Source organism: Molossus molossus, unplaced genomic scaffold (assembly GCF_014108415.1).
Source record: "Molossus molossus isolate mMolMol1 unplaced genomic scaffold, mMolMol1.p scaffold_m16_p_10, whole genome shotgun sequence".
Lineage (NCBI taxonomy): Eukaryota > Metazoa > Chordata > Mammalia > Chiroptera > Molossidae > Molossus > Molossus molossus.
In genome coordinates, this window is record NW_023425345.1 from 26,405,158 (window position 1) to 26,430,504 (window position 25,347).

The window sequence follows — 25,347 nt, forward strand, 5'->3', positions numbered from 1 at the left end:
CTGTTACTACTGTAAACAGTCTCTTTGTTACAAGCACTGGAAGTTCTTTCCTTATTAGAGCTTTTCTATAACTGAACACGCCCTTTTTGGTAATCGTGTGACTTTATCACTGATGAGCCTCAGGTCCCCTGGTAGGGCAAGACCATGGCTCCCACCTATACTTCACAGCCATTGTAGGAGACAGGTAATTGATCTCCAGTTCAGAAATGTCTCTACAGTTGGCTGCGATGCTGTGTGATTCTCATTCTTTTCCTGTATCATGAAACCTGCTCCCTTTCCTCAAACTGCTCCATACAACCTTCAGCTCAGCCTACTGAATGCTATGCTGGATACTCAGTGAAGCATTTGTTATGTATTCTCATCTATTCTTCAACAACCCTATAATGAACATATTATTATCCCCATTATACAGGCAAGGAAACAAGGGTTTAAAGTGGTTGGTGAGTAGTCCAAATCCCCATATCTAGGAAGTGATGGTTGAAACCCATTCTGACTCCAAATTCTGAGCTTTGAAGAGCTCTACTTTGCTGGTTCCCATGCTTCTATTGGCCATGATATAAGGTGTGTTTTCTCATTGGGAAAGCAGAGCACTTATTAATGTTTCTACTGATTAATCAACATATACAAAAAAAGTGAACACATGCTATTTGATCAAATGCTGAAACTGTGTCTCACTACTTTTGTCAAAAATCTTTAAAATCATGCTGTCATGCCCAGCCAGTGTGGCTTACTGGTTGCGTGTCAACCCATGCACCAAGAGGTCACCGGTTTGATTCATGGTCAGGGCACATGCCCAGGTTGTGGGCCCAATTCCCAGTGTGGGGCATGCAGGAGGCAGCCGATCAATGTTCTCTCTCATGGATGTTTCTATCTCTCTCTCCCTCTCCCTTCCTCTCTCTCTAAAAATATCAACAAAGAAAAAATAAAAAATAATTCATTCTGTCTTTCTTCCATTACCAATTCCTTGAATCAGGGACATTATCTTCCACAATGACACTTAATAAGTGGATTCTATTCTAAACAAACAAACAAAAACAAAAAACAAAAAACAAAACTAAGTTAAAATGGAGAGGCAATTACCTATTTCCTAGAAAGGGTAAGCAAATAGAAGGCTGATTTACCACCATTCAGATGGCAACTATACTTTCAAGACTATGCTGCAAACACAGTGTAGCTGCATTTCTTAGCGTTTCTGCGTCAGTTCCACTTCCAAGGTTTTGTCCTTTTGCCTCATAGTTGATTCATAGTTGTCAAATGCTGAGGCCTTATTCTATGTGTATAAAATGTGTCATGGTACTTAAAAGTAAACTTCTATTTTTAAAAATTGACCTTAGAATTTGAGGGGTTTTATTTTTGAAACTTGACCCAAAAGCTTATTTCTCTGAAATCTCGGAGAATCTTTGACTGGCCTTCATGCAAATCCTTAAGCCTGTGGAAGTTCCTCTGCACAGCTCCCTGGCATCGTGGCCCTGCTGCGCGCAGTCCGGTGGTCCCTGCTGCCCCCTTTTCTGCGGCCACCGGTTACCATTCAGGCATCTAGCCCCTTGTGACTGAGCCTTCAACTTTCTGGCTTCCATGTCATCAGGACCTCCTTCTCACTTCTTTTTCCTCTTCCTACCTATCTTTTAGAAACTCTTTAGATCAGAAGTCAGATATTATTTAGGCTATCTTAGGAAACTGCCTAAAACTCATTGTCTAGCTCCATCTTATTTATGATGGAGGAAAAAAGATAAGATGGGGTATTTGGGTTGGTTGCAATTGTGGGAGGGATTAGGGGAAAGAGATGAGAGGGGGGTCTTACTATAGTCGCCTGGAAGAATCCACCTCACTGGCTTCAATCTCCTAGTAGCTGTAACTAATGGGCTCTCGATGAAACTGTGCTACCCCTAAGTGCTAATCACATTTTCATTCATGCTCTCCTCTACTCAGATTCCAGTATTGCCATTATGAATCAAGGGGTGAATGACATTTAGTCAGATAACATGCACCACAGAAGAGAAAGTAAAGAATAGGAAGTTATGCGAGAACCTAACCAGCCTCTCTGTGTTCTTGAGAGGTGACAGAGCACATAGCCTTTGGAACCAGCAACCAATGTTACAGTCCTGGCTGCTACTTCCTAGCTATGTCATTTTGGATATGTTATTTAACCTCTCTGAGCCTCAGTTCCCCCACCTGTCAAATAAAGATAAATAATAGCACTTAGCTCAGTGAGTTGTAAGAGTATTAAATAAAATAATGCATGCAAAGCACTACGTGTCCAGCATATGGTAGATACTCGCAAGCACGTAGGATACATCAGTGAACAACAGAGCCCAATCTCTCCACATGATCTGCATCTTAGTTCATATTATTATATTATTATTACGCATTTGTAAGAGACATGACAGAGAAGCAGCCAACCAATTTAACCAATAACCATGTATATTAGGGCTAAGGGTAAGGTGGGGTGGACCTAAAATAACATAGGTTGCAAATAGCCCATACAGTATAAGAAAAAAAAAAAATTAGCCCTGGTCAGTTTTGCTCAGCAGTTAGAGCATTGGCCTGCGGTTCGGAGAGACCTGGGTTCGGTTCCCGCTAAGGGCACGTACCTCGGTTGCAGTTTGTCCCCAGTCCTGGTTGGTCGTGCGAGTGGCAGCCACTCGATGCGTCCCTTTCGCGTCGATGTTTCTCTCTTTCTCTCTCTCTCTTCCCCTCTCTCCCTTTCACTCTATCTGAGCAAAAAATAGAAAAATGTCCTCGGGTGAGGATTAAAAAAAAAAAGAAAAAAAATCATTTTTTCCCTGTCTTGCTCTCAAAATAAATATGTACTTATTTATGTTTCCAAAATGTGGCTCATCCACCCTGGCATTTTTCAGTGCTGTATTGTGCCCTCAAAATACCACTGCTAAAATATAGTTTGCTAAGGACAATGTTAACAAAAAAATCTACCTGAAGCAAAAACTCAGTAAGTTTTGCTATTGTCAGTCTATATTTTCCATTCCACTTAAGTTGTCTCTTTTCCCTTCACATGGGCTTCTTGTGCCAGCATTTGATTCTAACATCTTTACCTTTCAATGTTTTTTTCCTATGCTACTGAAATTTCTCCTCTTAGTACTTTCCACTTGACCCTTCCTGGACTGAATAAAGGAAGCTCCCAAACAGAGGCTGGTCATCTCTGCCTGCTGCCGACAGATGGCAGTAGTGGTCATGCAAGGTTATTTTACTCTGTTAAACCCTGCACTGTGCTGGTTCTCAACTGGCCAAGGGGCACACTGGTGGTGTCTGTGCTGGTTTTGGAGGTATTTGCAAACATCATGAACCCTGCAGCATGTCTTTTAATAAAAAATTAATGGCGGTTTTGAAGGTGATGTTAAGAAGTATGAGATGAGATAAAAAGGTAGAAACAATTTTAAAAACCCAAAGTGATTTAAAAAAAAAAAAAAAAACAATAAATATTGTGCTTGTGAAATGAATCAATTTCAGTTAAAGAACTGTGAAGGACAATATGTAGTGAGAAGTGCTGTACCTAAACAATAAGCAATCAAGGAAGGAAAATGACTGAACAAGTAAAAAATGTGAAAACAAAACACTTTCTATGGTTAGAGAATAAGCATCCATGTCAGGTAACAATGCCATGTGACAATCTAATATTAATGAAAGAGAGACTAGGATTTATTTGAAGCCTGAAAACAGTCCTTCTCAGCCTTAATTGCACACTAGAATCACCTGGGGAGCTTTTACACCTCCTGAACCCCAGCAAACTAGGCCAATAATCAGAATCTCCAGGGGCAGGAGCCAGGCACAGGTAGTGTCTAAGGCTCTTCAGGTGATTCCAACATGCAGCCAGGGTGAAGGACCACTGCCTTCAAGCGTAAGCCAGGGGAAATGCAGCTGCTACAGGTTCTATGGATTAAAATCTATTCAAATGTACAGATCGATATGTGATGAGCGAGGGCACCTTAGCAGGAAGTACTTCTCTGTGGTATTTGTATCTTCAAGGAGAAGAATTACCTGCCTCAAAGTAGTTTTCATTTCATATTCTTGAAACTGGTGTGGGTGAATAATGCGTATTACCAAGGAAGAACAGAGCACACCTTATTTTAAAATTTTGAAGGAGCTATTCGCACGTGTATTTGAAGAAAATGGATCACACTCCTACAAGCTTTAGTACCTCTTAGTCATTTCAGTGAATCCATTTTTACAAACAGATGGACACACAAAGCTGTTCAAAACTGTATGAACCTCTAGATACCAGCATCTTTCCCTCCCTTTCATCTCCAAGAGATTAGACTAATCCTTGGTCTATCCATGCACTCACCGCATTCTGGCTACTACCTTCCATCTTTCACAATTAAGTTTTGCATTGAAACAAATGGATAATTTAGTTCTCAATTCAAACCAACCAGGCTCTTCTCACTGCAGCCTGCTTTTACCTTATCTGCCATTATCATAGAGGATCCCCCGTGGATGCCCAGGATGGGGGTGAGAGTCTGGGCTGAAATGAAGTCAAGGATCTGGGCGATGGCTTCCTGGTCAGTGTCGTCAGCAAACACCACCCCCTGGATCTTCCGGTCAGACATGAGATCACAGATACGGGTGATGATACTCTTTGGGTCGGTCTCATTCATGGCTACTAGCTCCACACGGGGCACCACGGAGAGATGATGGAAATCATCTTTCTCGTGGGCATCCTTGATGGCCACCTCGTCTGAAGTGCCCACGAGGATGACAGCAATGCCAATGCTTGGGGGGCTCTTCTGAGAACGAGCTCTGCTGCCTGACACGGCCAGGACAGCCAACACCAACCAGAACTTGGGAGAACAGCACTCTGCTCTGGGCTTCATCTTCAACTCGTCGACTCCCTGAAAACACAAAGACAGAGTGGTTAAATCACAACCCACACTATGTAACCCGTCTTTGAAGAGGCTGGATACTGCAAGTCAAGGATCTTTGCTGATCATCAAACCCAATTTCTATCTTTTAGCCTCATTTCTTATCATCTCTTGTGTTTGCTCAGCAGAGTGAGAGAAAAATAAAAACCTTTCAAAAGTATCAGAAATCCTCGAGCAAGAAAATGAAAGATGCTATTGCTATAGTCATTAGCAGCAGACAGACAGAGACAAATGGGGCAAAGGGGATGCAAGGGTCCAAGCAGTAATGCCAAGGGCACAAACACAGGAGTCTCCAAGAGGGGTCTTGCCGTTGCTACATGATCCTTGGCATTACTATCACAATCCACCTTGAACTGCTTTTGGCCAAGGAGATGGCATAGGCCAGGCAAAGTAAGAAGTAAAGTGGGCTGAGCAGAGGCTAGCAACAAAACAAGGTCTGGCTAAGCTAGATATAGAGAGCCCCACATTCTTGCTGCCTTTACTTCATGTTCACCTCAAAGAGGACAAGAGCCTGAAAATTCTTTAGCAATCCTTTCAGTATCTGGCTCTTAATATTAAATTTAAAAAAAAAAATACATGGGCAGTACTTTAAAAATATATAAATTGATCCTTACAATAAACCAGTGGAGGGTGGGGGGATGAGAAAGGTAGTTATCCCCATTTTATAGATGTTGAAGCTAAGACTCAAAGAAGCTAAAATATCCAAAACCGTGAACCACTTAAGTGAAACAAAAATGAATCCAGATCTCCTGACTTATAGGCCAATTTGCAGTTCATTGCATCACCTCACACTGCTTCTCAAATTACCCATTGTTACAAGGAATCATTTTCTTTTGACTTGTGTGTGCATCAAAGTATCGTGATTTCAGCAAACACTTCTGATGACTGCCATAACATTAGAGACACTTTTTTTTTTTTAATCTTTGCCTGACATACGGGGGTGGGGGTGGGGGGGTGTTGTTGTTTTTAGAGAGAGAGAGAGCTTCCCGTACTCACCATGAGTGGGGATTGAACCAAATCTGGGTATGTACCCTGACTGGGAATCAAATCCACAACCTTTTATGTATGGGATGATGCTACAACCAACTGAGCCACCTGGTCAGGGCATGTTAGAACCACTTTTGAAAATTTTTCGATGGCATCCTATAGTAGTGACTTCCCTAAAATGACTGACTTCATGTTTCCATACAATTCACCACCTCTTACCCACAACAACCCCTACTTTTTACTTCCACATATGCCCCTAATGCTTACACTGTGCACCAGATTAAGGACACAGTTCTACATAGAGCTTGGTAATTTTTCTTTGTATTTCTCACTGTTTTCCAAGAGTTCCTCTAATTTAAATAGAACTGTTCCTGCTTTGGTTGTTCTAATTTGTTTTAAATAATAATTTATTGTGCCTCTATTATGTGCTGTGCACTGTTAGGCATTTCCTCATATGGAGTCTCTTTGGTCCCCAATGAAACCCTATAAATCAGTCATTTTTCTCCATTTTTCAAATGGGGAAACTGAAGCTTAAAACAGTTACATAATGTTCCAAGGTCAATAAATACCAGCATGCCAATACATAAACTTAGCATTTTTATACTCCAAGGAAATATTCTACAAACTGCACCCAAAACCAGAATCAGCAATTCTCATTCTCCTCCAAAGAAAGAGAGAGTATAATCAAGGATGAAAATGCTGCCTAATATCTCCCGCTTGTTTGAAAAAAAAATCAAGATATTAGGGATCTAAAAACACTGAGAGTTGCCCTAGCCGGTTTGGCTCAGCGGTTAGAGCATCGGCCTGCGGTCCGGAGAGACCTGGGTTCGGTTCCCGCTAAGGGCACGTACTTCGGTTGCAGTTTGTCCCTGGCCCTGGTTGGTCGTGCGGGTGGCAGCCACTCGATGTGTCCCTTTCACGTCGATGTTTCTCTCTCTCTCTTCCTCTCTCTCCCTCCCACTCTATCTGTACAAAAAATGGAAAAATGTCCTCGGGTGAGGATAAAAAAAAACACAAAAAAACACTGAGAGTTTAGCTAACAAAAGAAAACAATAATGATGGCGTTGAATAAAGAGAGAGAAGAATGTTCAGGCTGCCGACTGACTGCAAAGGGCATTAATGATTTGGGAGTAAGATGCTGGGGACATTTTGTGGCTGAAGAAGCACAAAATCGAATCCAGTTCTTGGCAGAAAACACTTTGGAACTCTTGCTGTTGTGGTCATCCTTCCACACTGCCAAGAAGGAGACCTGTATCGATCACCTTATCTATCTCTTGCGAATAAGATGAGTAGCTCAGTGGTTCACACCTGAGCAAAGTTTACTCCTGACAGTTTTCTGGTCTATGTGTCTCTGTGAAACAGAAAATGACTACAGGAAGTCCACACTGATGAACTGTTCCCAGTCGAGCAGGAGAGCCAGGACCTGAATCCCTCCTCCTTGAGCTTAAAGCAGAGCAGCACTATATAGAGTTGAGCATCACTAAATATTCAGAGTAAGGCCAATGGGTTTAGCATCTCAAAGAGCTGTTGGCAAAATAATAATCATAATCTGTTCAATTTCAAGGACTGGTTCTCAAGGAGAACCAAAAGATTTAGAATTTGGCAAGACTAGCAGCTAACTTCATTCCAATAAGATTGTAATCATTTAGTTACCAGTCACTAAATCAGATTTCTTCACATTGAAAAGTGATCCACTCTGCCATGACAGTTTATTAACTTTAATGCACTCTACACTCTCCCAATTTGGTCTTTTATTGGCTCTCTTTAAAATATCTTCTGTGTTCCTCTATTTCTTCTCACACAATATATTACACGTTGTTATGTAATGGCTAGTTGTGACAGTCACAGAATAGAATCTAGTTTTCCTGAGCATCTCTTTTATACTCAGAACAGAGCAAAGCCCTTTACAAAGCAATACATTATGGGAGATACCAGTAACAGGGACTATGAGACAAACAAAGAAGCTTCTTTTAATACAAACTCAATTTCACACATTAGAAGGGGCTTAGTTAAGAGAAAGCACATAGTCCAAGACAAGCAAATTGGTTCTGCTCCCTTCCACAGACAGACCTTGGTTAGTCTTTTTTTTTTTGTACAGATAGAGTGGGATGAGAGAGAGGAAGGGAGAGAGAGAGAGAAACATCGACGTGAAGGGACACATCAAGTGGCTGCCACCCGCACAACCAACCAGGGCCGGGGACAAACTGCAACCGGAGTACGTGCCCTTAGCGGGAACCGAACCCGGGTCTCTCCAGACCGCAGGTCGACGCTCTAACCACTGAGCCAAACTGGCCAGGGCTGGTTAGTCTTAATGTACCTACTCTATGAAGCTTTGCCCCCTCCTTTCCACTGCTCTTCACCCTCCCCCAGTAGAACTGAGCATTGTTTCATTTTTACTATCACCATAGCCTATATGTCTATCTAAAAGTTTACTATATGATTATGTATGTTCCTATCTTATCTAGTTGATAATCTCCTGGTGGGCAGGAACCTTTTCAGTTCAAAAAGCATTTATTGAGCAACTACTACCTAGCAGCCACTGTTATTAGTGTCGGGATGCAACTAACATAGGCTCTACCCTCCACAACCGCAGTGTGGTAGAAGATACAAAAACACAAAGAAGACCTTGTCTGATTTCTATTTGCATTTTCAAGGTCTGGCAGGTTCTCATATACAATAGGGAAGGACTTAATAAATGGTAGCCACTACGTTTCTACCATTATAAAATTGTCAATATTTGACCATTTTTTAACCTATAATAATAACCTATTTTATATTATATATTTACAGTAACATTTTACCTATAACCTACCATATGGCAGACACTATTATGCTAGGTAATTTCTATGTAGTGTTAAATAACATGGAAACATTATAAGTCATAATTTTTCCTTATATTACAAATAATAAAACATTCTCTGAGAGGTTAAGTATATGACCAAGGTCACAAAGCTAAAGTATGTCATCAAGTTTCAAACCAAAGTTTGTCTGTCCCAAAATCGTTGTTCTTTCCATTCTGAGGCCTCTCAGTATGAGTAAATGAATGAATGAACAAAAAAATTAATGAAAAAATGAATGAACTCACAAACCAAAAATAAACTGCATTCTAATACCAGTTCCACATTAACTGAGGATGAGCAGACCACTTAGTCACTGTTTCTACATCCTCATTGGTAAAATCAGGATAATGTACTAACCTACATGCCTGAAAGAGTTTTTGTGAGGATCAAACAGCAATATGGAAGTGCTTTGAAGAAAAGAATGTTCCCTTTAAGCTTCTATAGAAGTTGTTCAAGGATCCTAGCTATTTATAAAAGCACAAAGTCAGCATGTGGGAGGTGGGGGTGAAAGAATGGTAGACAGAGTCTGAGAGGAATGCTAAGAGGAACCTCACAGGAGATAAGTGATATTAGTTCCTTGACAATTATAACTCCCTAGAGAAGATGCCTCAGAGTAGCAGCAAACTCCTCTAATAACTTACCAGTTGTGTAGCAGAATTCAACAGTCATTCAGGTCAGGGTCAATGATGGAAATGACTGGAGCTCAAGAACCCCCAAATCAGGCCCTGAATTCAGGCACTAGGGTACACAAACAGAGCCAAGAACCAGGCAGCAGCATTAGAGAGTCAACTGTTCACCTGCTGGCCCTCTGCTTCCTTGAAGCTTGAGCTGAGTGCTCCCCAGATCTACAGCAAGCAAAAAACCACAGTAGCCTCTGTTCATGACTACAATTGGTGCACCATAATAACAGCAGGAAACAGTCTACACTTTGCTGCCCACAGTAAACTCTAAGAGAAGACACATCTGAGTGAGAACTGGGCCAAACCTGTCCTCAAGAAAACAAACTGAGTCTTGGGACAACCCCAACAGAAAGAATAAAATGTGAATAAATAGACGATTAAGTCAAATTTTCCAAGTACTATCCTGTAATGCAGTCAAGACATTATTTGGAGTAACCAATTAAGGAGAGTGGTTAGATTATGACAAGCAGTGAGTAAAATGAAGATTAAAGGTGCCAGAACTATGCACACATTCAGTTTCCCAAGCTACCAAGAAAGACAGAAAGCTAGAATACACTTTAGAGAATATGGGAAAACAAGGAGTCTCATTCAGTATAAGTCAAATGAAGTAGAAAGAGCCTAACCTTTTTGGAGGGCAATATGGAAACATCTATCAAATTTTTAATATTAAGACAATATAAAATTCAAAAATGAAAACATCAAAAGTGACAATGAGAGATGTCAAATATTAGTACCAAGAAGATACAAAAATCATGAACACTTATGAACCTAAAAATATAGGCATAACATGTGTAAAGCAATAACTAAAATTACCCTGGAGAGGAACAAATAAATCCAATAGACAAAATATAAACAAAAACATAAACAATAAAAAAAATAATGAGTAATAAGCTTGAACTAGTTTGGATATCTAGAAGTTCATATGCAATTCAGACTACATATTCTTTTAAGTATATAAAATATATTGTATTGCCCTGGCCAGTTTTGCATAGTGGTTAGAGCATCGGCCCGTGGACCAGAGAGACCCCAGTTTGGTTCATGCTAAGGGCACATACCTCGGTTGCAGTTTGTCCCCGGCCCCGGTTGGGGTTGTATGAATGGCAGGCAGTCAACGTGTCTCTCTCACGTAGATGTTTCTCTCTCTCTCTTCCTCCCTCTCTCTCTCCCTCTCTATCTGAAGATAAATGCAAAAATGTCCTTGGGTGAGGATTAAAAAATAAAATAAAATATATTATATCTACAAAAAAATGCCTCCATAAATTCCAAAGAATCAATATAAAACAATTGTTGTTTTTATATAATGTGATTAAATTACAAATAAATCTTTAAGGTAGCTAAAAATATGCTATATCCAAAATTTTCTTAAAAGATACTATTAAACAACACAAAGGTTAAGGAGGAAATCATAGGATAGACTAAAATATCATTTGAACAGAATGACAATAAAAATATTAAATATGGAAATTCCTAATATATAATTAAAACAGTTTCAAGAGAAACCTATGCCTTTAAATTCACCAATAAGGAAATTTTTAAATAAAAAATAGTTCATTGTAACTAAGTTTTCACTTACTGAACAATAAACAGACTCAACCCTAAGCAGGAATTAAGTAATAAAGATAAAGGCAGAAATTAATGACATGGGAGGCAAAGAAGAAAAAAGCTGATCCTTTAAAAGATGACAATCAAGTTCTGACAAGACTACTCAAGGTTAAACAGAGAAAACAGAAAATAAACTCATAATGAAAAAGGAAAAATAGCAACATATACAATGGAAATTTTAAAATAATAAAACAATATTATAGAAAATGCATAAATATATAATAAAAGTAGCGAAAAGGGGGTTCAAAAGGAAAGTTTAATATAACATTAACCATTAAAGAAAATAAAATGGTTACCAAAGGTCCCCAATCCTAATCCACCAATAACCACCTCCCACTCCTACTCCCCACTCCACCAACCCACTTCTGTCAAAATAAAAGGAAGCAAAACAGCTCCACATGGTTTTATAGAGGAAGTCTACCAAACTTTAAGGAAGAAATGAGTCCTGCTCATCCAAGTTGAACAAAATCCAGATAACTGTAGGACAAGAAAAGACTATCATAGGTCCCTTTCACTTATGAACATAAAAAGAAAAAAACCTAAATAAAATATTGGCTAACCAAAATAAACAGTGTCTTTTAAAAATAACACAATCAAGTATGACTTACACCAGGAATGCAAGGATGGCTTAATTTAGAATATACATCAAAATAATTCACCACATTAATGGACTAAAGAATATTTATACAAATATCTCAAAAAATGAAAGAAACACATTTAATTAAGGGAAATATCTATTCATGATATAAGTGTTAAGATATGTTTGTTTGTTTTTTAACTCAATAATAGGAGATAAAAGAGATCATCAATTTTTACCTGGTTAAGAGTATATACCAAAAACTCTTAATCACATTCTTTTTGACATTAAGAAAAATGCAAGGTTAGTGCTGTCACTGCTATTTTAAGTTCTGGTAAATAAAATAAGTCAAGAAAATAAAAGTTTTAAGAATGGGAAGGAAAGAAAAAACAACTAGCATTATATGAAGATAATATGATCATCTATATAGAAAATCCAACAGTATTTAAAAACTATTAGTATTGTCCTACTCAGTTTTGCTCAGCAGTTAGAGTGTTGGCCCAGAGACCTAAGGATCGCAGGTCCAATTCCAGTCAATCAATGTGTCTCTCTCATATCAGTGTGCAGTATTCTTCTCTCTCTCTCTCTCTCTCTCACCCCCTCCCTTCCTCCCTCCCTCCCTGATCTGCCACCTACCTGCCTTCCCAATCTAAAAATCAATCGAAAAATATCCTGGGGTGAGGATTAACAAAATAAGTAAATAAATAAATAAATAAATAAATAAATAATAACTATTAGTATTAATATGAGTGAAGCAAGATTGCTAGATAAATGGTACTCTTAGAAAACATCAATAACTCTCTTTTAACCAACTAAAAAGATATTGTCATAATAGCAAAAGCAATTATCAATTATTTAGCAATTAAAGAATGCCCTGGCCAGTTTGTAGGGTCGTGTGGGAGGTAACCAATTGATGTGTCTCTCTCACATTGATGTTTCTCTCTCTCTCTCTCTCCTTCTCTCCCTCCCTTCCACTCTATCTAAAAATCAATGGAAGAATATTCTCATGTAAGAATTAACAAACACACAAAAAAGAATGCAAAAGAGTTCTAACAGAAAATGTGGAACTCTATTAAAGGCTATAAAAGAAGACCTAAACAATATAATGATATACTACATTCACAGTTATGATAACATAGTATTTTAGAGTTCTATTTTCCCCTGAATTCACCTGAAACTTCAAGAAAATTGCTATCAAAATAAAAATAGGATTTTTAAAAGAATGTTAACTTATTCTAAAATGCATAAAGAAGAATTAAGGTACACAAAGAACTAAATAAATAAACAAGATGTCCTTACATGAACCAATAATGAAAGTATGCCATGAACTAAGAAGTATGAACTCAACTCTGCATAACAGATCCAAAATACATTTTAATTAACATATTTTATTAAATTTCAATTCCATATCAATTTTGGGTTTTAAGTTATACTTCCTAAATTAAAATGTAGAGGTACAAGGAGGCAGCTGATCAATGTTTCATTCTCACTTTGATGTCTCTCTCTCTCTCTCTCTCTCCCCTCTCCCTTCCTTTATCTCTAAAAATCAATTAAAATATTTTTTAAATATAAATAAATAAAATTTACAGGCATAGAGCAAATGTTGAACCAAAGAGGTGCTTTTGAGTCACAATACTTAGCTTAGGCAACATATGTGTTCACCAACCACCTGAAGCAGGAGTGTGAGTATCATAGATGTCAAACATCTACTATCTAATGTCATCCTGATGTACAAGACCAATATCTATTTCTAGCAAATAAAATACAATGCCATCTATACATGCAGGTTTTTTGGAAACCCAATTTCAATCCTCCAAATGCATTGAGGGTCTGCTAAATATCATCTAAATCTATAAAAGTAACATATAAAAGGTACCAACCTTTGATTTTCATTGATTTAGAACCTAAAACTCCCCTCTGCATTGTTATTCTCCTCCTAATAGTGTTATTCACACCATTACCATCATCCATTACTCTTTTAGAGCTCTGAGCTTCCTTGCCCCTGCTCTTTCTTCAGAAAGGAAGAAAGAAATCCTGGTAGTCTGGGGAGTGGAGGCAGGTAGTGAGACTATGTACCTATAAAACCAGTAAAGAAAGAAACGTCTACCTGGATATCTTACAAAGACGCTGAATCCATTTTTAATGCTGTGACTGACATGGTAATAAAAAGTGCTCCTTGTTCCTGTTGGGACATTTACTTACCTAAACGCACTCCTGTGCAGCGCTAACCCCGAATGCATCTCAACATATCATAGCCGCAACAAATAATGTAAAGAGAAAATCAAAGAAAACAGAGCCTTAGTTAAGGCACTTATGGGAACACGTTTGATCAGAGAAGAGCAGGATAGATGGGAGAGAGGGGCAAGGTAAAAATGATCCAAACCCTTTACCATCAAAGTCCTCCTGCACAGTGCAGGTAGGGATGTCCTTCCAAAGAACACAGTCCCTTAGATGCCTATATGAAGCTGGTCTCGTCCTTGCAAAGGCCACTTGCTCATTTAATTCCTTGGCAGAGAAATTCTTCTGCTGAAATAAGAGCCTTCTTGTTCGTACTGGGTCCAAGCAGACCTAAACTCCTTCCTCATTCTACAAACTTCCATTGGCTAAATGGAGACTTTACCCCTGAGCCGTTCTTTCCTGATGTCTTCACAGTGCGGAAGGAGCACTTCCACCGTCACCCGAGTTCCTGACACAAGGGTTGTACAGATAACCAGTGAAGGATTGTGAATCACTTCAAATGTGTAAATGTTAACAGAAACGTGTAATACAAACGTAGATGATTATCTGTATTCTCACCAGCAACAGCCACTCATGTTTTCTTTAATATTCTGCAAGAGCAGACACCAAAATTGTTTAAAGTTTCCCTTCTAACATCTGCACACGGTTCTTAATTATAATTAATTTATATGCCTCAAAGGACATTGTGGTCTGCCCTGCTGAAATCCAAAGCTTTTGAAACCAGATTCTGATTATTACCATTTGGTAGCAGATTAGGGCAATTGCATGTATTGGTTTAAGAGCAAAATAGCATTTTCAAGTATTAACAGAAATTATTGGCTTGTCACTGACGATTAAGGGAGGGATGAGCAGTGAAAATGGTGGGGGGGGGGGTGATAAAAAGAGAAGCACAGGAGCAGAATAGCAGCAAGATCTCAACTGGAAAGGAGAAGACACTGGGTGGGCAACGGTAAGCCAGACAGGACAGGGACCATCAGACCTACCCGAAAAACACTAGTGTTCTGATCTGTGGCTAAACGGCCTGTGCCAAAATAGATTTAAAATGGGGGTGTTGAAAAAGGCCATTTCTATGTCCCCCCAGGTGATCTGCTCTACTGGAATATACTTGGAAGTATATTCCAAGTCACTGCAACCCTCCACAAAACCTCTTCTGCAGACCCAGCAATAATAATTGTGCAATGTTTGGTGGAGAGAGAAAAGCTGTGGAGTTGAGGACCCAGGTTTTACATTTACTCTTAACTTGCTGTGCGATCTTGAATCAGTTTCTTTACTTCTCTGACCCTCAGGCCCCTCATCTGAAAACGTGAGATAATAACTGCTTTCACAGGATTACTGTGAAGACTGACTCATTTGATAAGTGTTTACTGAATGTTTTCTATGTGCCAGAGAATGTGATAGGAGATGAGATCCAACCTGAATGGGATCCGATGTGCAAGCAGCCTTTAGCCTCGTGGTCAAGGCAGAAAGACAAGAAATCAGTACAATGTGATGGGCTGAAACAGAGCATGCCCAGTGCTTCACAGGAGGCCACCTGATCCTGTCTGGAAGATCAGGACAGTAACACACTAAGTGTCAGCAATGAGCACGAAATGTAATGAAAACAATAGACTGAAACTGCAAAAACGATAAAACATTAATTAGAAGGGCATCATGATACAGTGAAGAAGGCAAGCTGAGATCTAGACTACAAACTTGGCTTTAACACTTACTTCCCTGGAGAGGAAGGGAGGCAGAAACTTAAATTATCAGGACCTCATTTTCTTCATGATAAAATGAGGCTCATTATCCTCACCTCACAGAATTGAGCAATTTACTTGAAAGCATCTAGCAAATAGCAGGTGCCTGATATTTTTTTCATTGAATGTGAAAATACTTTGTTCAGAGGTAGATTCGGGGCTTCTCTTGCCTTGAATTACTTAAAGGAGTCAGGCTCCTTCCCTCCCACTTCCCTCTCCGACTTCAGTACAATTCTACTGACCTTAGAAATAGGTTGTTTCAAAAAGTTAGTCTATATGTAACAACCTGATATTCAATATAAACAATTATTAAAATAGATTTTAGATCCTAAAGCCAGCTAGCACCTACTTACTCCCCCACCTCCCCACCTGCCACCAAATAGCCACAAGTTTTGTACCAAGTAATATGACAACTTCAACTACATCACAATAGTCATTTATCATCTTTGGCATCCATATCTTCACTCACCAATAGTGATTCTCCCTGCATGGAATATAAGAAAGGAGAACCCATCCTCACTATTTTGGCTAATAAGATAGCTTTACTTGGACACTCTGATGAAGGGCAAGGATTACATCAGTTTTCCTTATCTATCTCCAGTACTTAGAGTGTCTGGCATATGGAAGATACTCAATGAACATTTATTGATGGCATTAATGAATGAACTAATGAATAAGTACCTAAGAGTACCAACAATGAGGTCTTTCTCCATCTCTGTTGACACATGAATGAAGACATTGTTTTAGGTCCTTCACTCCCATAGGTTATAACATAAAGAAAAATACCAATACCATTTCCAACTTCTTGATATTATGTATGGATCATTCCTAGGTCAATGCTGTTAGCTGATAATTGCCTGTGCATCTGAGTATTTATTTGCACATGTAACATATGTGTGTAAATCAATGCCTATACGAGAGATATATGTTTATGTGTACAAATTAGCCCTCTTTCCCTTGGTCTCTGAGTTCTAAGACGGTTCTGCCACAGAAGCATAAACACGATTCAGCCTTCACTCAGAGTCTAGGTCTAAAGCAAGATTCTGAGGACATAAAAGACCTCACAGAGAGCGTGGCAGCAAGGCCAGAATCAATAGGGAACAAAAGCCACACCATTTGAGCTGCCTGGTTATCAGGCCAACTCTAGATGCAGTCATACATTCCTTAATATAAAATGCCATCTATATTATTGCCATCAATATACATATCTGTTAATCACACAACAATCCCACCTGAATTCTGAACTCGCTCAAACCCTTCTAATATGAAATGTGGAACTGAGCACCTACTCAGAGAATTAACCATAAGCTGAAACATAACCTCTCTAATTTCACTTGCCCTTCCTCCTCTCTCACTCTTCCTCTCAAATTACTGTGTAAGAAGAATGCTGTAGTACAAGGAACGGAGCTGAAAACCAGCAACCCCCTGGCCTTATTACAATTCTGCCACTGACAAGCCACAGGACTTAGAATTACTCAACCTCTGTGGCTCAATTTCTTTGCTGTGAAATAAGAGACATGAACTGGTTGTTCTCAAAGTCTCTTCCAACTTTAAATTTCTGTGAATCTTTCTGTCTTCCCTTCCCCACTCAAGCTCACCTCTCTACCCTAGTCTGAACCCTGGGAGGCAGACCTGTTTGGAGCACATCACTGGACTTCCTGGTCCTCTGGCCTCCACCTGGGCTTGACTAATGAAGAGCACAAGCAGGAGCTCAGCGGGAACAAGAAGGCTATGACGGGGTACTTACTCTCCATGCTTCCTCACTGTGGGTTCACTATGGGTTGGGTGTATCATTTGACTAAAGGTCATGGCTTCCATGAAACACAGCTCCATGTAGCTCTAGCCATACAGCTCCCCCTACAGATTCCAAAAATTGCTCCCACTTTACTCTTCTGTTACTACAGGTGCTGGTGGCTCCAAATTGCTTCTAGCTCCAGGACACTGTACCTCTTTCTTGTGGTTTCTGTGCATTGCCCACAACCTCGTAGTCTTTTTCCCAAACCCTCTTCAAATTAAACAAATTGAGGGTGCCATCTGTTTCCTGCAGTGACCACAAATGATACCGATTCCTCCTGCATTCCACAGTAATGCCTAGGAGCCTCTCAGGTTCTAAATGGCAAACGCAGGGCCTGAATTCTACCACCATCCGCCACTGGATAAGGTATGGCCTCTCCTGGTAATGTTTCCTGCTTATCCTCAGATACTGGTTAGCAGAATTATAAGCAGGAATGTTCTCCAGGTGCCTGGCCCTCTACAAAGAATGAATAAGCATTTGCAGAATGTTTAAAGAGAAAAGCCTTGGGAAGCCAGCATTTTGAGAGTGGGGAATGTAAAAGAATTGGGAATCAGAAAAATACACCAAGCAATTATCAGAATGACTACAAAGCACAACCCAGAGAAAGGCAGAGCATGTTCATGAAGGAAAATGCGTTCATTAAATGGGACTTTACACAGCTAAAGAAACAAACTGGCAATGAGGCCGTTGTTTCCTTTCTTTCTTCTCTTCGATATGGTCCGCTTCAGAAAAAAACAAAGTTCTAGGAGCAATGTTCACCGTCAAATTATAAGCCAACGCATAAACAAAGAAGTCCAGCAGCACAAGAAAACATAAAGGTGATATTTCTAGGAAGTAACATGACAATTAACTTTGAATTTTTTCTTAATATGTGAAAAAAACTAAACAGCGAAAAAGAATAAAAAAACATTTGCTGTAACAATACAGTGTTGCAGTCTGACCATCCTTCAGATTTTATATTGCTTTTAAAAACCAAGTAGCTGCTCTCTCTGAATCCAGTACCTTTACACTGTTAGAAGAGCATGTACATCAGGCCTACCCTGCCATGATCACATTACCAGAAAAGGGGCAGGGCGGGGACAAGTGGCACAGCCTGCACCCCCTTTTCCATGCCCTGCGGAGGCAGATGAAACTCCTCCCTGACTCAAACCAGCCACAGGTCATGCCAGTGTGCATGGGCAGAGACCTGCATTTCTAGCCACAGGGAGCACACTCAGGGTATCTGTACCTCTCCTATTCTAAATTAGATTTTGATGTAACTAAACTTAAATGGTGACCATTTTGCAATATAAGTCAAGTCATTATGTTGTACACCTTAAACTTATACAGTGCTGTAAGTCAATTATATCTTAATAAACCTGGAAAAAAAAATAGGTTCTGAAAGCAAAAATATGAGTTACAACCTCCCGCCAGCTTCTATCCCTTTCCTCTCCAGAGTCCAAATCCTTATTGAGGGCCCATCGTGCGCATCACAACCACGAGTTCCAGGGAGTAAGGACTTGGCGTCTGTCCACAGGAGTGTCCACTCCAGCGTGGAGACAGGACATGCACACCCCAACACTGGACCTTCGGATGGCAGAAGGTGCGACTGGAGTATGGAGATGTTCATAGAGAAACTGCTCTGAGCCTGAAAGTGAGAACAATTTTGAACTCTTCAAAAATCAGTTCATCTCTGGGCTAAAAAGCTCTGAGGGCATCTAAGGTAAAGACACTGCTTTGAGCGAAGGCACGGAAGCGGCAGCACGAAGGTGGGAAAGCAGAGAGGCACCAAGCTTATCAAAACCGGTTAACAGCAAAACCTGGCCCGAAGTCAGAGTTCAAGGAAAGAGCCGTTGTGAGATAAGGCTGAAAAGATATACAGAGGAATTCGGGTGCTCAGGTAAGGCACCCAGACAGCTAGAGAGGTGACAAGAAGCGATGGAAGACCAGGAGAAGGAACTGATCACTAAATCCAGTGTATTTTCAACTTCCAAGGTAAATGACACTGCAGCCGCCTTCAAAAGCTGTTTGGGAAATCAACTAGGCTAGCTGATTACAGCGGGAAAATTCCTTCCCTGCCTCCTGATAATAGCTGTCACCGTTGAGAAGTTAAGACCCCAATTTTATAATGATTAAGAAACAGAAGTGCCTATGAAACAGTGTTCATGGAAACAGTTCCCTTCTCAACATGAATATTTCCCTGTGGTAACATGAAGCTACATACACCGAGCCTGGACTGCGCCTCAAAGAGACGCCCCCTCTCCTCTCATCGCCATCCTAAGTCTACTCCCTCGTCTACTCCTGTTTATTACCTTCACTTGCTTATGCAAAGGATGTCCCTCTGACAACTGTCAGTCTGTTCTCTGTACTGGAGACTAGACTTTGGGTGGTGAAGGCACAATAAAATATACAGATGATGTATTATAGAATTATACACTTGAAACCTATATAATTTAATTAACCAATGTCACCCCAATAAATTCAATGAAAATACGTATTTAAAAGAGCAAAGGTTATCCCAAAGCCTCATTTAACTCTTTATCCTTAGGCAGCCTTTTTCCGGTTTTCAATTCTTTCTTGCCTCACTTTGGCTGATGAATAGGTGTAAGGTTTTCTGTGAGTATGGGTGTGTGTGTGTGTTAAAGAGAGAGAGAAAATATCTCATTTTCATTCAGTTTGCCTGTCCTACTCCATCCTCTTCATTCCATTCCTCACCTTGCTTCTTAAATCTGTCTTCTCTTTTCCTTAAAATTTCCTCCTCTAGAATTCTTTTGGAGTGACTTCACACTTTCATCCATGCCATCTCACTAAAAGCTACCCTGACACAAGTCACTAACAATATGTTCAGGAGTAGCTCCAGCTGCCTCACTTTTTCTGCTGCTCTAATCTTCCCTGGCTGTGCTTCACAAGATTGATCTGTGTTCTTCCCCATTTCACTCTCTCCCTCGGTGCCTAACCTCTCTGCATTCCCTCGGTCTTCTTGACCCTGGTGGCCTCTGGGGGCCTCTGGGGGCCTCTTCGTCTGCTCTCTCTTTCTCTAGACCACTTTTTCTTTCCTCATCCTGTCTCTTCAGAGGGCTTCATTTCTGCCCAGAATTTAATTAACCACAACCCCTGCACTTTCCCGTCCCCTAACTGAGCCAATGATTCAAATCTTATTCATCCCTAACCTTTAAAGAAAGGCCTGGTTTTACACTTTATACATCTGTTTAGTTACCTGGAGTCAATTCAAGGTTAACATGTTTGAACATTTCACAGCTCTTCATGTGACCTTGTCATTTTCCTTTGTCTAATTTATATTCAGGTCCAAGTCAAACCTGCTACTTCCTCTATTTTAACACCAAATTCTTTCAGCATCAACTGATGCAAAGTCCTAATGTTTTCATACAAGCAGCTTTGCTCTGGCTTCTTCTCTCATTCCACATCAAAATATCCCCCATCAAATATTTCTTCTTCTCCTGCATGAAGCTACATTTTTCTTTCTTTAAAACCTGACATCTTCTTTTCTAGCCTCCTCTTCCCTTACGAATGTACATAGAGCCCAGCCAGAGTGGCTCAGTTGGTTAAGCATTGTCCTGTGCACTGACAGGTTGTGGGTTCAATCCCCAGTTGGGGTGCGTACAGAAGGCAACCAGTCAATGTTTCTCTCTCTCTCCCTCCCTCTCTCTAAGCACATCGTCCAGTGATGATTAAAAAAAAAAAAAAAAAGCTGGCCGGTGTGGCTCAGTGGATTGAGCATCGAACCATGAACTGAGAGGCTGAGAGGTTGAGAGGCTGAGAGGTTGAGAGGTCTCGGTTCTATACTCGATCAGGGCATATTCCTGGGTTTCAGGCTCAATCCCCAGTAAGGGGCGTGCAGGAAGCAGCCGATGGATATTTCTCTCTCACATCGATGTTTCTATTTCTCTCTCCCTAAAATATCAATAAAACATATATTTTTTAAAAGGATCTACATAGAGATGTAGCAATGTAGTTTGATGAAACAGAACACATAACACATAACTGATCCACTCTGAGTTCCACAAAGTTTAACGAAGGGAGATGCTAAGCCTTTACCCCTGCACCTAATTAATCATTCACACCTTGAAATGCACTCCTTGATTCACACCCTAATTCTCCAAATTTCCATTTGTCTCCTCATCTAAACTCAACTAGTTATACACGACACCAACTACAGTATGTACAACAGTTGCTAAGAGGAAGGGGGTTCAATGAGCATCCTCGGTGAGTCTGTGCCTGTGCAGAGTGCCTCCCCAGGAGATCTAAACTATGGATAAGCTGGGAGAGCTCCAGCAGAGGGTGTGTGAGAGGGGAGAGGGCTGAGAGAAGCAGGAGAAAGCTCCCTGGATTTGGTCTGGACCAAAGCAGGAACTCCCAGCTAATCAAGGGGAAGAAAGAGCACCCAAGTCAGCCATAAGGAAAACCAACAATTTTTTTTTTCAAAATTGGCAAATGTAATAATTTTTTAAAGGTATTAACTGTAGGAAAAGCCCTGGATTTTGAAAAGATTTATTATGTGACTTTAAGAACATCACTAGCCTCTCTGAACCTCAGAGGAGTTCATCTCTAAAATGTGAACAAGAATGCCTATTTCACAGGCTATGAGACTAACATGAGAAAACAGGTATGAACGTAGATTATAAATTGAAAGGTGCTATGCAAATGAAAGTTACAAATAAATTATTCATGCATGTCATACATCAGCAGGTGAACTTTAATTAATAAATTTCTTTATTTTTTGGTCTAGTTTACTGAGGTATCATTTATATACATTAGAAGTCACTCTTTTAACTATAGAGAATGTTTCCATTATCCTAAAAGTTCCCTGTCCTCCTTTGTAGTCAATTTCCTTCCCCACAGAACTAAAATAGGGCCAAAAAAACTGATTTAATTGTCAACTAAATGAAGATGAAATCTTTTTCTAAATTGAAAGCACAAATATACATACTTAAGCCCTGGTCAGTGTGGCTCAGCAGTTAGAACACTAGCCCACCACTGAAGGGTCACGGGTTTGATTCTCAGTCAAGGGCATGTACCTGGGTTGCAGGGTCAATCCCCAGCCCTGGTCAGGGTACATGCAGAAGGCAACCAATCAATGTTTCTCTCTCCTCTCTCTCTCTTTCCCCCCATCTCCTTCCATTCTCTCTAAAATGCATATCCTCTGGTGAGGATTCACAACAACCACAACAAAATACACACACACACACACACACACACACACACACGTATGTATATGTGTGTGTATATATGTGTATGTGTGTGTATACAAATATATGTGTGTGTGTGTGTGTGTGTGTGTATCTTCCTATCTACTTCAGTGTGGTTAGAAATTTCCCCAACTAACTTTTTTCTCCCTATAAGTATAATTTTCAACCCTTTTCCTTCATGTCCACTTCACTCTCACACAAATTCTTTCACTGTGCTGGAGGCCTCCATCACTGTCTCTTGCCTATGACCCACCCGCTGAGTCCAACCTCACTCACTAGTGCTGCCAGCTGTAGGATCTGCGAAGTGCTGATAACAAAGTCTAAAGGGAAGTTTAACTAGGCTCTCATATATGATGGCTTAGAAACCTACCAAGCTTCCTAAAAGAGGTGACATGCTTAAGTTTTAAACAAGAGTCTCAGAAACTGATTGCTGGAATAGAATATGTTCATAAGACATAGTATTCATGCACGAGAGGGGGGGAGAAGGGCAGGGTATATAGTTTACTGAAGAACTCACACCCACTGTAGTGCTTCTCCAAGCATGATCTAGAAGCGACTTGTCAGAGATCACTTGGTAAAATCTGTAGATACCCAGGCCTGACCCCAGGTCATGTGATGCAGTCTCTGGAGATAAAATTTGGGAATCTGCATTATTCACAAATATCCAAGTGATACTGCTGTGCATTAAAGATGCAGAAGCCTTGGCTGGAGGAGTGCAGGAAAGTCAACTGTTCCCCAGCCCAATCCAACAGCTCACACAAGTCTCAGAGCAATGTTTTCCAAACCATGGTCACAGCTAGCATATTGTAAGGGAATAAAATCGAATAGATTAGCTCATCTCATGCACAACTCTTCTTTTTTACACATGTTCAATTTTATTAGATTTTAAATATAAAAATTTTGCTTCCATATGACTAACAAAATCAGTTTATATATTCTTCCCTAAGAGCTAAAAGATTCCTATTTTAACAAAGCCTAATGAACTAGACGTTCTAACCAAATCAGTGGTAAGCTGTGACTTACAGCACTAAATTTTTATATTATATGTATCTCTGTTTCCCACAAATGAGAGTGTTGGGTTTTTTTTCATGTAGAACTCTTCAAAATCAGTTCCTCTCATGGCTTTGAAAAACCAGAGAAATGCATATAGAAGTTGTCTTGGAGGAAGTCCCCAGAGCGCCACAGCGCCCCGCTTACTCTGCTCACTTGACCAAGGCTGGGTCCCTAACCAATTAGGAAAACTAGAATTTGGGCAATGAACTTGAGAGGTTGAATAGATGGCAGGCTATCAGTTGGGGCGAGTGATTTTGAGCTGAGGGGTTCTGATGAGCAAACAGGAAGGGCCTTGTGGTAAATGAAACAGAAGGTTGGCAGAGACAGAGAAGCAGAGTCAAGATGTTCAAGAATTCCTACAGCCAGCAGGGTAAGGAGACAAGGGGAGCAGCGGCCTTGGTTCCCGAAGGCTTTCCCCTGCCAACCCCACCCAGGTTCATCTTGAGGCACGTACTCCTTGACCTATAATAAACCCCCTCCAACCCAAGCCAGCTCCAGAGGCTTCTGTGTTTCTTAACCAAATAATTTAGGGCATGGCAGTACCATAATTGAGGTGCACAGACGAATCCTCACTCCTTGACGCTTACTTAGTGCTCTGTGTGATATGCATGCTCTAAGTGCTTTATATGCAGTGATTCACTTTACCCAACCTGAGGAAGCAGATGCTATTATTAACCCCATTTAACAGATGAATAAACTGAGATACAGAAAAGTTAAGTAACTAACCTAAGGTTACACTGCTTCTAGACGAAGGAGCTGGCATACAAACCTCGGCAGATATCTCTAGCATTTACGCTCTCAATTGCAACCATACACAGTCTCTCAAATGCCAGCATAGGAAAGCAATTAAATTTCAGACTGGAAATTTATTACAAAAATAAGCTGAAATGCTTTTGAAAAAACTTTCAGTGCTACAGAAGAAACAAAAACACAAACAGAGAAGAAAACAGATTATAACAATTTGAATAAGTCGCTTTTTAAAAACTTTTTTTAAAAAACAGGTAATATTCACATAGACAAGTACATACACTATAAGTGTATATGCAGCTCAATGAACTTTTATAAAATAAACCATGATTGATGTTTTTAAATACCTTCATAATTAAGTATAGAAAATCTTCATGAAAAACAGAAGACTTTACTCTATCCCTAAAACTAAATTTAAAAAAAACTAACAAATAATGGGAGGAGGATAAGGCACAGAATTCAAAAGAACTGTCACTCAAAGTATAGCATGAATGGAAGCAGAAAAATAATTAAGTAAAAGGAAATCAAACTCCTAAAAGAATAATTCAATTCTTAGTCAATGCGACCTGTTTTCAGAACACTTTGGGGATTTATTTCAGTCTTAGTTACACTTACCCACTCATCTAAGACAAGTAATAATTATGCAAAGTGAGTAATGATTATCAAAGTGAGTAATGATGACTGGGGGTTTGTAGATCTCATGTATTTTATTTCTTTGGAGCAATCTCAAAAAGGAGAAAAGGCCAATCAACACTTCTCTGGGCCTACAGCTCTTAGGCATTTACTCCTGGAGCCTGCTTTGTGGCTAGGTATCACTTATATAGCACCTTCCGTGAAATGGAAAGAAAATCCTGACATGTCCTCAAATGTATGGTGACAATGGCCCTTTGAGTGGCTGTGGACTTAGCCTGGGACTGATGAAGTTCAAGGTCCACCTGCATTCACTTTTACAAGCCTGTTGACTCCACTGTCCCAATACCAAATTGGTTGAGCAAACAATAAAACAGCTGAATTAGCATTGGAAAGAGAAGG

The 25,347-nt window shown here is 40.0% G+C and overlaps 1 protein-coding gene across 1 annotated transcript in view; it reads right to left on the bottom strand.

The window, feature by feature from the left end:
• Positions 1-25,347, bottom strand: part of GRIN2B (glutamate ionotropic receptor NMDA type subunit 2B) — a 410,201-nt gene that overhangs the window by 287,577 nt on the left and 97,277 nt on the right. Inside the window, exon 2 of the mRNA XM_036251618.1 lies at positions 4,416-4,844. Within this exon, the coding sequence (XP_036107511.1) occupies positions 4,416-4,826 (411 nt within the window). The 5' untranslated portion in view covers positions 4,827-4,844. The remainder of the gene's footprint in view (positions 1-4,415; positions 4,845-25,347) is intronic.